Source organism: Planococcus citri, chromosome 2 (genome assembly GCF_950023065.1).
Source record: "Planococcus citri chromosome 2, ihPlaCitr1.1, whole genome shotgun sequence".
Lineage (NCBI taxonomy): Eukaryota > Metazoa > Arthropoda > Insecta > Hemiptera > Pseudococcidae > Planococcus > Planococcus citri.
In genome coordinates, this window is record NC_088678.1 from 15,869,239 (window position 1) to 15,883,928 (window position 14,690).

At 33.0% G+C, this 14,690-nt stretch overlaps 1 protein-coding gene across 3 annotated transcripts in view; it reads left to right on the forward strand.

The window, feature by feature from the left end:
* fand (Pre-mRNA-splicing factor SYF1 fand) overlaps nucleotides 1-14,690 on the forward strand; it is a 33,747-nt gene that overhangs the window by 5,864 nt on the left and 13,193 nt on the right. The window contains exons 14-15 of one of the 3 annotated variants that reach the window (XR_010556761.1): nucleotides 169-473; nucleotides 1,200-1,397. Coding sequence is in view for 1 of the 3 variants with exons in the window: in XM_065348755.1 (XP_065204827.1) it covers nucleotides 169-314 (146 nt within the window). In the remaining 2 variants the exon portion in view is untranslated. Of the gene's footprint in view, nucleotides 1-168; nucleotides 1,398-14,690 lie in introns of those variants that run through there. The other 2 variants (XR_010556762.1, XM_065348755.1) reach the window with 2 other exon arrangements.

Here is a 14,690-nt window from a genome sequence, read left to right on the forward strand (position 1 = left end):
AGATTACACAGAGCGTTTTCATCAATTTAAAAATACCTACCTACCTACCTTTCATGAAAAAGTTCGACAATGAACTCGAATTTGAAATCCTGAAGAATTTTTTGTCATTGTTTATTTTGTTGGGTCCGATTTTTTTCGCATCTAATGCAGTACATTCTCATTTGACAGCTGCCGAAAATCGTGGTCCTCGAGTAGAAATATCGTTTGTACGCGGAGAAACGACCGGTGGCGATAAGAACAACGATGGACCGAATGTTGCCAATCCGGACGAGATAAATATTGATGAAGATGATGACGACGACGACGATGCATAAGAAGTTACATCAAATATTTTCCTGTTCAAAGAAAACTGTGCCTGTGCAATACAGCTGTTCCTACGGTATCTCTGTTTCAAGTGCCTACTCGTGAATAGTAATTTATTTAACTTGGCCGGTGGTATTTCAAAAGGTACACCTGTTTGAAACGGTGTCAAGGTTAGTGGCTGTTTTAATTTTACATAGATGTAAGATTATCGAAGTAAACCTAGGGTGTTATTTTGTAATACTGGAGAATATTCGTGCAATTTTTCCCGTTTCGTCATGACCCAAGAGTAAATTGAAACAGATTAAATGTAACAATTTTGCATTTTAAAAAAATGCAGATTCACAATATTTTTGTTTAATGTGAAAAGTTCAGCTAAAAAAACCCAATCGAATCTGCCCTAAATGATTATCTAAATAAAATTCGTAAAATTCTATCTGTTCTCAAACAAACAAAGTCTATTCTCTCATCTGACAGATTACTGTTTCGTCTCCACCCAATAAGTCGTAGTATGTATGTACATGTACTATGTACCTTGATACCATTGCAGTACCTTGGTATACTTGGAATTTTAGCATTGGGAGCTGCGCTGTAGCAGTTTTTCCACCACAGAGACTTTTTTAGTGATCTAATGCGAATACACCTGTTGTGGTCCACTCTTAGATCCAAAATTAAAAACGAATCAAACGAACGAAGAAAAATAACGAAGTAAAAGTTTTAACAAATATCTCAAAAATACGAACTAAATGCTACAAAAATGTAATGTGCGAGGGCACCGAATCTTCAACGAACTTGTATATCATGTCTTCAGATTCATTTTACTGTTTTAATTTAGCACAATCGAATATTAATTTATTGAATTTTCAGAATTATCATGAATTTCCCATACTTAATTTCAGCGTTCCCTGAAAGACTAAGCATTACAAATTTTTCCCTCTATAGGCCACATGGTGTACTGAAAGTAGTAATTTCCCTCGAATTCGGATGTAGCTCAACTTGGTGATAAGCCATTTATGTAAGTCAACTTTCAGTAATTTACTTTAAAACACTCCATATTAATGTTGAAAAAAATGAAATATAATTTTTATACTTACCAAGCTACCTTTGTTTTTTAAAAATAAATCGGCTGAAAACCCCGTTATGAGTGGTGAATATGAGGAAAGGAGGTTGAGAATTTTTGTGCGGACACACGTTATGGATCAATGTTTACAACATGCAAGAAAATTTTGAAATTGGTTCACATGGGGCTGAGAAATGAGAAAATAAACTATAATTTGTAATTTGAGAAAAGGAGAATTTCTCAGAAAGGAGAAGGTCTGAGGTTCTGGAACTTCCCACTCAGAATTTTCTCAATGGTACCCACCTACCATGCAAATATCAACCAGAAAGCTCTTGGAAGCCATTTCACCACTTATATGCTTCTACTATAGCCTTTTACTAAATTATTATTCTCTTTTGAAACATCTAAAATCAATGACTTGTGCCTGAGCGCATACTGTGGAACATGCATGCAAAGTGTATTATATATTTAAAAAAAAAAAAAAAAATACTTATTAGCAAGAAAACCTCTCCAAGAAAAAATTGTCAATGAAACTTCAATAGTATCCATGGTGTAATTGACAGAGAACCTCAACAAAACAAGTTCAGAAAATATGTGAAACCAAATAGGAAAAAAATTGTATTATTCATTTCTACATAGTTATGCAGCCTACCAGTGTGTAGATAGATATTGCATTATGTGGTTCTAATCACCAGTATAACATTGTGAAGTTTAAGCACCACAACATAATTTGTGAACTTTGTTTATTCATATGTATTAATACATTGAATAGTCAACATCAACACTAATAGTATATTGTTTTAATTTAGCACAATTGAATATTGATTTTAAAAAAAGGAACTTACTACCAAGAAAAGCAAAAAAAAATTGTCAATGTAACTTCCAAGCTGGTCATATGGTTTAAAGTGATTGGCAGAACCTGAACAGAACAGGTTCAAAAATGCCATACAATATATGGCAAAGAATTATTATATTGCATTGAATTATGTGGTTTTATTCTCTAGGATCACATTGTTGTGTTTAAACACTGTCAGATATTAGTAAACTTTTTGCTTTAATATGAAAACGTTAAATAGTGAACATTACCAAGAAAAACAAACAAAATTGTCATTGTAACTTCCAACCTGGCCATATGGTTTAAAGTGATAGCCAGAACCTGAACAAAACAGGTTCAAAAATACCATACAATATGGAACAAAAATTATTACATTGCATTGAATTATGTGGTTTTAATCTCAAGGATCACATTGTTGTGTTTAAACACCACAAGATATTGATTAACTTTTTGCATTATTATGAAAATGTTAAATAGTGAACATTAGCAAGAAAAACAGCCAAAATTGTCAATGTAACTTCCAACTTGGTCATATGGTTTAAAGTGGTTGGCAGAACCTGGTCAAAACAGGTTCAAAAATACAGTACAATATGGGAAATAAATAATTATACTGCATTGAATTATGTGGTTTTAATCTCATGGATCACATTGTTGTGTTTAAACACCACAAGATATTGATTAACTTTTTGCATTAATATGAAAATGTTAAATAGTGAACATTAGCAAGAAAAACAGCCAAAATTGTCAATGTAACTTCCAACCTGGTCATATGGTATAAAGTGATAGCCAGAACCTGAACAAAACAGGTTCAAAAATACCATACAATGTGGAACAAAAATTATTACATTGCATTGAATTATGTGGTTTTTATCTCAAGGATCACATTGTTGTGTTTAAACACCACAAAATATTGATTACCTTTTTGCATTATTATGAAAATGTTAAATAGTGAACATTAGCAAGAAAAACAGCCAAAATTGTTAATGTAACTTCCAACCTGGTCATATGGTTTAAAGTGATTGGCAGAACCTGAACAGAACAGGTTCAAAAATGCCATACAATATATGGCAAAGAATTATTATATTGTATTGAATTATGTGGTTTTAATCTCAAGGATCACATTGTTGTGTTTAAACACTGTCAGATATTAGTAAACTTTTTGCTTTAATATGAAAATGTTAAATAGTGAACATTACCAAGAAAAACAAACAAAATTGTCAATGTAACTTCCAACTTGGTCATATGGTTTGAGGTGATAGGCAGAACCAGAACAAAACGGGTTCAAAAATGCCATATGATATATGGCAAAGAATTATTATATTGCATTGAATTATGTGGTTTTAATCTCAAGGATCACATTGTTGTGTTTAAACACCACAAGATATTCGTAAACTTTTTGCTTTAATATGAAAACGTTAAATAGTGAACATTAGCAAGAAAAACAGCCAAAATTTTCATTGTAACTTCCAACCTGGTCATATGGTTTAAAGTGATAGCCAGAACCTGAACAAAACAGGTTCAAAAATACCATACAATGTGGAACAAAAATTATTATATTGCATTGAATTATGTGGTTTTTATCTCAAGGATCACATTGCATCCATAGGTATCTTAATTGACAGAACCTCAACAAAACAAGTTCAGAAAATATTCAAAACCAAATAGGAAAAAAAATTTAATATGTAGATATTGCGTTATGTGGTTCTAATCACCAGTATCACATTGTGGTGTTTGACCACCACAACATGTTAGTGAACTTTGTATATTCATATTAATACATTGGCTGTGAAAGAAAAAATTGGGTGTATTGAAATTATTTACTTAAAGCCTTATCATTAAGATGTGGTCTTCATTCCATTCAAATCCATGAAATATATAGTGGTGTTTGCCATAAGATTCTTGGTTTGCTTTTAGAGTACCAATTACTGACATATAATTACTATGTTTAGGCAAAGTCTTCTACACTGCAGTGCTGTGAGAACGAATGAAAACGGGAACGGGAACGCCTAAAGAACGCTACTTTTTAAATTTCCTTCAAAGAACGAACGGACAGTCACACAAATCTTCTTGAAGAACGTTCTTACTCAAGAACGGGGACAATAAAATTGCGAGAACGGAACGGGAACGGGAACGGAGTGCTAATTTGGCGTTCTAAGATGTTCTTTCAGGGTCCTCCAATTACCTCCCAAAATTCTGAAAAATAGGGAAAAATAAGCTTTTTCCACAAACTTTTACTTGTTTTTTGGTACAATTGAAGAAAATGAAAAAATTTCCACCAAAAATTGCTTGGCTTGTACCACAGAACACTATTGAGAACGGAAACGGGAACACAGGAACGTGAATTCTGGAAATTTTTTTGAGAACGGGAACGGGAATGCTTCTGCTTATGGAGCAGAAGAACTAGGAACAGGATCGAGGTGTTGCATTTGGGAACAATAAGGAACAAAGAACGGCGTTCTTTATGATGAGAACGAAGAACGGGAACGGGAACGAGCACTTCCGCGTTCTCACAGCACTGCTACACTGGTGACAGACAGGCTGGAATCACTAATTTGGGAGCCAGCTCCGCACAAACTTCTGTGGTATGCTTTATCAATGCTAAAAGATCAATATACAGGGTGACCCAGAATATGCTGATCATTTTGTTTTTTGATTTTCTCAAAAAGTAATGAACGAAAATGTTTGATTCAAAATTTATTTTAAAGTACAGACCTGAGAGATTAATTATGGAATACAACATCGTTCAAAAAGTGGTCCCTTTCAGGCAACACACTCATTCAATCTTTTGACAAAATTTTCGAATACTCTGTCCAGCATAGGTCGCGTAATCTTGGAAATTTCTTCAGAAATTCGAACTTTCAGTTCTTCCAAATCTCTTGGGAGTGTTTTGTACACTTTGCTCTTCAAATACCCCCATAAAAAAAATCTGGAGTGGTTAAATCGGACGAACGTGGCGGCCAAACGAAATCTGTGCGCCGCGACAATAGGCGGCTGCCAAATGCTTTCTTCAACACAACGAGGGTTTCATCCAAACAAATGATAAGTGCACCGTCTTTTTGGAACCAAGTAAGGTGTAGACGACGTTTTTTGCGGAGTGAGGGAATGAGAAACGAGTTTACCATTTTGATATAGCGTGTTCCATTGATGGTTTGAGTGAAAAAATACGGACCAATGATTCCCCACTTCGCTACACCAGCCCAAACAGTGACGCATTTGCTATGAAGTGGCTTATTGGATAACATTCGGTAATTTCAGACCAAATTCTGTTTATTTACGGTGCCAGATAATTCAAAGTGTGCTTCATCGCTCATTAACAGGTCGTTTAAATCAATTTCTTCGTCTTCGAGTTTTACCACAGAATTATGCTGAAAAACCTGCTCGATGCAAAAAGCGCGCTCCTTCTCTAAGTAGTGAGGCATGATTACTGGAACTGGACGATAACAAATCTCTCAGGTGTATACTAAACAAAGATCACGCAGTTTGGAGTGTAGCAGTATTACCAACTTTGCTAGGCAAAAAGTAAAATGATCAGCATATTCTGGGTCACCCTGTATTAAAATTATCATATTATTATTATATATCAAAGAAGAAAATACTCACACTTTTGTGAACAGTGCCGTAACCAAAACCTTGATCAAGTGAATTTTACCGGTACTTATCTAACTCTTCTGTATTAACTTTGAGATTGGGAACCAGTTTTCCAGTAAGTTTCTTGGAAGTAATGAAACCTTGATCCACATCCTATTCAAATTCAAAACGATATTATCGTTACTCACATTTTAAAAAACACCCATTCACAAATTACTTGTACTTACTCGAATGCACAAAAAGAAACCTATAGCATAAAATGTACGCTAGCAAATAGTAGTGAGGCCTCATTAGGCATAGGCCCATTACGGATAATATTTCCCATACTCAATGTGTAATTGGATATTTCACTCATTCTGAAATTGAAAAAATTGCATATTAAACATAAATGATTGAAGATTTAATAAATTATGATAAAAAATGCTTGTAGCTATGAGCTACAAGCACGTTAAAAATGAAAAAAATTACCTTCAGAGCAACAGGGTTGAGAATTTTTGTGCGAACACACATTATGGATCAATGTTTACAACATACAAAAAAAATTTAAAATTGGTTCACTTAGGGCTGAGAAAATAAACTTCAATTTGTAATTTGAGAAAAGGAGAATTTCTCAGAAAGGAGAATGTCTGAGGTTCTGAAACTCCCACTCAGAAGTTCCTCAATGGTACTAGCCTACCATGCAAATATCAACCAGAAAGCTCTTGGAAGCCATTTCACCACTTATATGCAATATGCATCTATATTCTATAGCCATTTACTAAATTATTATTCTCTTTAGAAACATCTAAAATCAATGACTAAGTATGTCTGAGCCCATACTGTGAAACATGTAAGCAAAGTGAACTAAAAAAAAAAAAAAAATGCATTTCAAAAGCAGTTTATAAAAATTACTTACTATCTACTAAGAAAAACAAAAAAACAAAATTGTCAATGTAGTTTCTAACTTGGTCATATGTGGTTTGATATACAAGGGACTGTCGGAAAGTGAGATTCAACCCCTGGCATTTGTGTAAAAATGAATGAAAACAAAAGGTTGAAAAATGGTTTGATTCTCTGAACTTTCTAGATAATTTTGATACACTTAATTCTTTCTTCCAGAAAGACACTAAAAAATAAAAATGAAAAACTCAGTATATAACTGCATATATGTGTGGGTAGTGGGTACATATATACTTACAATTTTTGAAAATAGATAAACGACGCATCTTGCGAGATCCACCCCCAAATCAGGTTTAGGCCATTGGTGGATCTCGGTTTATGCGGATCGCGAAATTGATGGCGGCAATGCATAGAAAGGCACTGTTTACACACTGGAACATGCGTTCGAACAAAGTTGTAGGGTTATTATTTGAGTTTTTAGCATTTTTCGAAATTTTTTGGGGTGGATCTCGCAATGCCTGTGTATATGTCGGATCTCGCAATGTACTATAAGACAGTATATATATAGGCATCGCGGTAGGCTTATGAGCCAATTTTTCAAAATTTCAAAATTTTTAAAATCATTTTCAATTTCTGTTCTAATTAACTAATCGAAATTCTAATTGCACAGTCATTGAAAAATATAATTTATCTGTATCAAGAAACAGAATAAAAAATTTTTGGAGAAAATTTTTTCAAAAAAATTTAAAAATTTTTTGAACTATATTGAATTTTGTGAAAATTGCTTGGTTGTCAAAAAGTCTGAACCACATCAAAATTTTTGGTATCAACAGTATTCCCATAGAGCAATAAAATGCAGAAAAATCATTAGTCAAATTTATCATCGTGCATACCCAATTTCAACAGGGCTTTGGGTATGCCGACCAGTACTTCCTATTCTATAGGCCTCATGTTAGTACTACATCTAGCGAACATCTCTGAGAAACATTTGGTGCGCGCAGCTAACTTTGACAAAACTAGTTTGAAACAGGTGGCTCACTTGTTATGTAACTTTAGCCTTTACGAAGTGAGCCAGGCTGGTAAACCTACTGGTTCACTTCTTATGCAAGATTAACCCATACATGGGTTCATAAGTGTGCTGTCGTGAACATATATATATTTGCTTGCGACCAGACATGTCAACTATGCTTGGCATATATGCAGAAAAGTGAACAAAAGTTTAAAATTGGTATAATTTCTGTTCTAAATCACTTATTGAAATTTTATTTGCAGATTCAGTCTAATATTAAAAAAATCTATGTTTTGAAAAAAGTAATCAGATTTTTAGGCTAAATTTTGAAGAAAATTTTTGAAAATGGAGTCGAAGTAATTTGAATTTTGAGAAAGTTAAGACACCAAAAGAAAGCTTAAACAGCATAAAAATTTTTGATGTTTCTAAATTTTCCATAGGCCAATAAAATACTGAAAAATTTCAAGTCAAATTTGTTGTCGTGTACACTCAGGATCGATGTATTTGCATACATCTCCACCAGCACATCACATTCTACTCACTACAAATTGACTGTAGACCCTGCGTTAGTCCTCGCGCCTTGATTTCTAAGCCATGCGCCCTCTGGTGGAAGTTTCTGAAAACTCATAGTTGACTTGTATAGTAAAATTAACCCATGACTTGTCAACTATAGTTGAGAAGTTGGTCAGTCCACTTGTATAGTAAAATTAACCCATTCAATAGTTGACATGTCTGGATACTAATACCTATATATACTGTCTTATAGTACATTGCGAGATCCGACATATACACAGGCATTGCGAGATCCGACCCAAAAAATTTCGAAAAATACTAAAAACTCAAATAATAACCCTACAACTTCGTTCGAACGCACGTTCCAGTGTGTAAACAGTGCCTTTCTATGCATTGCCGCCATCAATTTCGCGATCCGCATAAACCGAGATCCACCAACGGCCTAAACCTGATTTGGGGGTGGATCTCGCAAGATGCGTCGTTTATCTATTTTCAAAAATTGTATATAAGTATACAAATAGTAGGTAAAACGAGATCCGGCTGAAAATGTGTGTACAGGGTCCCCCGGATCTCACGAGTACCATGGCATATGAGAGAACTTGCAAGATCCGGCAAAAGGATCTCAGGATCTCGCAATGCCCGATTTTATATAAAACGGATCTCGTAATGTATGGTTTTTACATGTAATATAAAATGAATAAAACTCACAATTTGTGGGAAAATTCCATCCCAATTAATCAGTATCAATATTGTTTTCTGCTGTATGATCTTCAACGGTGTTTAAAAAATCAAATCTTGGTGCTTCAATCCTATCCAAGGGTACGACTTTATATTCAGTATTATCGGATGCATCCTGTCAAAAAAATATATTCATTTTATATTGATTATGAATGTACCTTTACCTATGTAAGTACAAAGAATTATCTTAATGCTTACACTAAATACCTTATTAGATAAAAATACCCTTCTGCTGCTTTGAGAACACATACGTCTTAACTAGAGATTTTTACAGACATACAACAAGATGTTGGATGAAAATTTTTGTGAACAAGGCCATCCTTTGTCATACACCATGTCATTTGGTTTACAGCTAAAAGCATATGCTATGGAAAAATGTATGCCAGCAAATAATTGTTCTAAAATTGAACTACAGTAGGCTCCGCTTAATGTGATCAGGTTGGGACCGAGTGGTTGCTATTCTATTAACCGAATTATTCCAATAAACGAAGAATTAAAAAAATTGATTTATTGAACTAAATGTTCATAATGGTACTTGAAAACGTATAAAAAGGTGGAAAATTTCGGCAAAAACCAAGAATGACAATTTTGACAAAAATCAGATTTTTATTGGCAAAAGCATTGTACTTTTAATTGCAAGAATTTTTTTAAAAAGCAAAAATGTGGGAATTTTGGGAATTATTGGCAAACTCATGACACTTCTTTGTAGTTTTTTTTCCGAAAAATGTGCGAAGTTTTTTGCATTTTTTAGGTAAAAAAACGACATTTTTTTTTGCAATTTTTAGGTGTTTCAAGGGAAAAAAAGAACTAAAAAAGTGGACTTTTTGATAATTTTTTGAAAATGCACATCTTTGAACAATTTTTAGAAAAAAGTGGGCCTTGGAACTTTTTTTCAAAAAGCCGAGAATTTTGACAATTTTGACAATTTTAGCAGAAAACAAGATTTTTTGCAATAATTGGCAGGAAACCACTTTTTTGCGATTTTCGTTGAAAATGGGAGATTTTTTCCAATTTTTCGGTTAAAAAACAAGACTTTTTGTTTGTTTGTTTGTTTTTTTGATAAAAAGTATTCCTATTTCATTGATTCTTGAAAAATTTCCAATTCCATTAACCGACTTCATCCACCTTTGATTACCACATAAAGTGACATAAAATCAACCCCATGCAAGAAAATCGCTAAAAGCACTCGTCACATGCGGGGTACGGGGTGAGACTTTTAGTATGTTAAATAGGACCCCTTCCACTACAGTATCCCGCAAAAAAACCTTTTGTAGGAATTAGTCTGAATAAATCCTCTCCTTTCACCTAAAATTCCTGTACTATGAAAATACTCTGCTAGTGGTGTACCTACCATGATATTATAACATTGAAAAATGAACACAGATGTGAGATTTTCATAATTTTTATTCAGAAAATGCATTTCTATACCTACTACTATAATACAACTTGAAAATTAATACCTTATGTCCCTAATTCATTAGATGTATTAAATGAATAAAGCATTTGAAGAGTGATATTCCAAAACTCGCTTTGTCCATTTTTATCAAAGTTGGGTTTTCAGTGGTACCTGGTAGATGAAGTATTAACTCACATTCCTACATCATCAACCTACCAAAATGAGGTGTTAAACTCACCTAAATAGCCAATTCACTAAAAATTTGAAAAAAAATAATGTTCCAAAAGGCGCTTTGTCCATTTTTATTGAAATTTTTTCAGCAGTACTTAGTGGATGAAATGTATACCAACACTCCTACATCATAAATCCACCCAAATAAAGTGCTAAACTCGCCTAAAATCCAATTTACCTGTTTAAAGGGAAACTGTTTTTCTTCTCTCCTGAAAAGTTGTGAAAATGGACAAAGCGAGTTTTGGAATATCACTCTTCATTTATGCTTATATTGAAACATACATCTTTCAAAATAATTATGTACCAAGAAATAAAACTATGTACAATTACCTTACTGTAAAAAGGATTACTCATCATAATCATCATCTTCATCACTTTCCTCTATTACACATGAGTTCAACCTCAAGAAGGACACAAGCTCCTTTATAATATTTTTGAGAACAAACAATCTCAATTTCTTAGAAAATTTTTTCAGCCAATACAAAGTTTGAATTAATGTGGTCAAACTCTGTTGTCAATAAATTAAATTTGTAACTGTTATAGAAGATAGTTTTTACACTTGCCTCTAAATTACCAATGTCTGTAAGATTAACTATTTTCAAACAATGCTCTTGCATTGTACTTACAATAAAATCATACTCATGATTTATTTGTGGTAGTTTTTCCAGAACGTTTAGACATTTTCAACCATTTTTCAAAATAAGCATAGACCATTGTTTGCTTATTCACTGTAAAAAAAAATGCTGATGGATTTGTTGAAAAAAGAAAACTATCCATCTTTGTTAATGCTGTTCCTAGAGTCAGACAGGTTTCATGGTGGTCACTTAATAACCCTGGGTATATATGCATAGTGGGAACTACACATTGCCATGAGATGAAACATACAGGGACTAAAACTACCATTATTATGCACCTTGCGCCATATTGCAATTACTTATTTGGTGACAACGTTTATTATAATTATTAATAATTGTCAAAAAATGGTTGTCACTGTACACAACTCAAGCAGCTGAAAAAAATGATATTGTTGAACTCTTACTAACCATTACTCCAAAGGGGCTTCCATTTTTTCAGCAAAGGTATGGTTATTAGGTCTTCTGCTGGTTCGTTTCGCCAAATCCACTTTACTTGCAGGTGAATCAAAAGATAAGAGTTTCTGAAGTTCCATTGGTCTTTGCACGTTCTAAATCGCTTTTTGTTATATGACGCACCCCTCAGGCAAAAACAAAGTGTTCTTCACGTGTCAACTTTGAAGCTTCTTTCTTTGCGTCATTCTGTTCATTAGAAATTTGTATGTGGAACTTATCACAAACATTACAGGTATCCTTTTGCATCTTTTTCCAGTGTAAATTAAAATCACCAACAAATACCAAACGATATATTGATTGTTGACAAGGAGCATTTAACATCAGGATGTTTCTCTTGAAACAGAGTTTAAACATCAAATTAATTGACAATTCTTCTGGCAAGTATTTATGAGTGGTATTCTCACGACACTTATGCGAAATATACACAGGAAACAAATTTATGTGATCTGTTATAAAATGACTAGTACTATCAGGTAATTTCTTGAAACCTCCGCCAACACAGCCATGATGATCTTTTAGTGTAGGAGTCATGTCTTTTTTCTTCATAGATCTTGTATACATTTTATCTATCTTGATCCACCTACTACTTCAAAATGTTCTTATTGACAAGTTGATGGATAATTAGTTTGCATTGATATAGTGTCCTTTAATTATACCTAAAATATGTATTTGATTAAATTTAATTGAATTTATTTTTCATACAAAACAAAAAAAATTGATAATAAAATAATAACAAAAATTCTAAACTTTACAACGCATTGGTATCAAGTTAGTAGCTTGGGTCAACTTCATACTCACTATAGTCAGTTGGCCCTCTGCAATCTGCATTACCAGTTTAATGAAAGTTTTTAAGTGACTGATGATCTTTATGAACAGAACATTTTTGTTCATCATTAATTAAAAAAGATCCTCGGAGTCAAATAGATAACTCAACTTACTTACTTCGAAAATTTTGCAAAATTTTCTCATAGGTCTTGTATACCTACATCTTGATCCACCTAAACTTGAAAAAATTCAACAAAATTACCTTAAGAAAAAACGTGTGGGAAACTTATGCACATATAGATTAAACTCATACAACAAAAAAGATGAATTCCAGCCAAGGCTAGACTACAATTTAGTTTGCATTTACAACCCTTGTCAGCCAAAGACGTGAATTTCATAATAACATTTGTTACTTTTGATTTCTCAATAGGAATTTTGTCACTTTATATACATGGTATAGAAACTACTAACAGATTTCGCTCAATTGGAGCAGAATGAGAATTCAGACTGAATGAGAAAATATGAATTTATAAGATTCGATTTGAAAATTTTTTCCTTTGGGTTGAAAAATCTGAAAATATAACGGGAAACGTCAGATGAGAAATCAAGGTCTTAGCTATTTCAACTTTGTTAATCAAAGTTTTACAAGTTTGGAAAAAGTATTCATTTTGATGACAAAACAGCCCAATTCGTTTCATCAAGAGTTAATTTTCTTTTTATGCGGAGAACTTCATGTTAAGCGCTTTTCTTTTGGTGTTAAGTATCAAAAAAGGGTTTTCTTTGAGGAATTCAATTCATTTTCATTCAAGAACACTTGTTTTTTGGTGAATTATGATTACAGTTGATTGGCTTTTGATGAACCTATTGCTGTATTATATGTGTTTTCATAAAGATGTCGCTTTGTAACATCTCAGTCTCTGGTTTAATTTTATTTTTTTAGATTTTTCTAATAATCTTAGTGCCGCTTAAATTGTACTGATGAAATAATAATGTGTGGTAGGTATGCCTAATGTAGGAGCGTACATCTATGCCTACTGATTATTACACTCACTACTTGTTACAGTAATTACAATTACTTAGCCTGGCTACAGGATTTCAAACACAGGTAAAAACACAATAAATTTATCACACCAAATCGTGGAAACAAATATTATATTGTTATCAAACAACACAAGTTATAACCAACTTGGAGTTTAGGGATTGAAATGAACATTAAGTTGGGGGGGGGGGGAATTAACTTACATTTTAACTAAACACTAAATTAACATAAATACAAAAAACACTTTAGACTGTGGGACAGAGCTCACAAGAATTAAGGACACATTGACTTTGGCAATCTGCAGATGAAAGCAAACTACACATTGGTCCAGTTGCCAAAAAAGCGGGAAGGCTCATTTGGCACCTTGACCACATCATTGTTACCAACCACATCAGGTGATGGATGGGTTAAACTACTCTTTTACATTATTATTGTCACCATTAATGCATATCTGTCCAACAGTGCGTGTATGAGGGACCTGGAAAGCTTTTAAAACCTTCTAAAATAAGGTAATTAAATGATTGGAAAAGTTTTCTACCTGTTTTTTTTTAATGCAAATTATGTTTTATTGAAGAAAAACATAAAGAAAGTACAAACATCAAACACACACCCACACATATGTTCAATATATGTCCTACATAGTACATCATTCTACAGCATTTGCAAAAGCTTCAACTTTTAGCTTTGCTATGATGTCATTGTGGTCATTAGCAAAGATTCTTCAATTTTATGGAGGTTCGTGAAGAAACTAGATCACAGCTTCTTGATTTTCGTGATTCCATCTGAAACATGAAATATGCACATCTTATAAATATCTTACTTTATAAAATTGAAATGAAGAATCGTCTTATTTTTGTTTTTTTTATAGCTGGATTTTTTCTACATATTCTAATTATTGTTCTGTTGAAAAATGTAAATAAAATAACTTCATGAAATTGATATTACAGACAATAACACGTTTTTTATTCAGTATCTGTATGTTCAGAATCATAGAGAAAGCGCAAATATCAAACTAAAAACAATAATAACATTACAAAATTGATATTACAGACAAAAACAGTCTTATTCAGTGTCTGAATCTTCGGAAGCTCGAGTTGGACATTGCAAAACTTTGGTATAATATTGCATGAACTGATGCAGGATGTACTGAAGTACTTTTATAATGTTGTTTCTTTTCTTTACATTCATTGGGGGCCCATTTGGAATTTTGGATACTCGGCATAAGCTAAAGAAGTTGACCAATCATCTA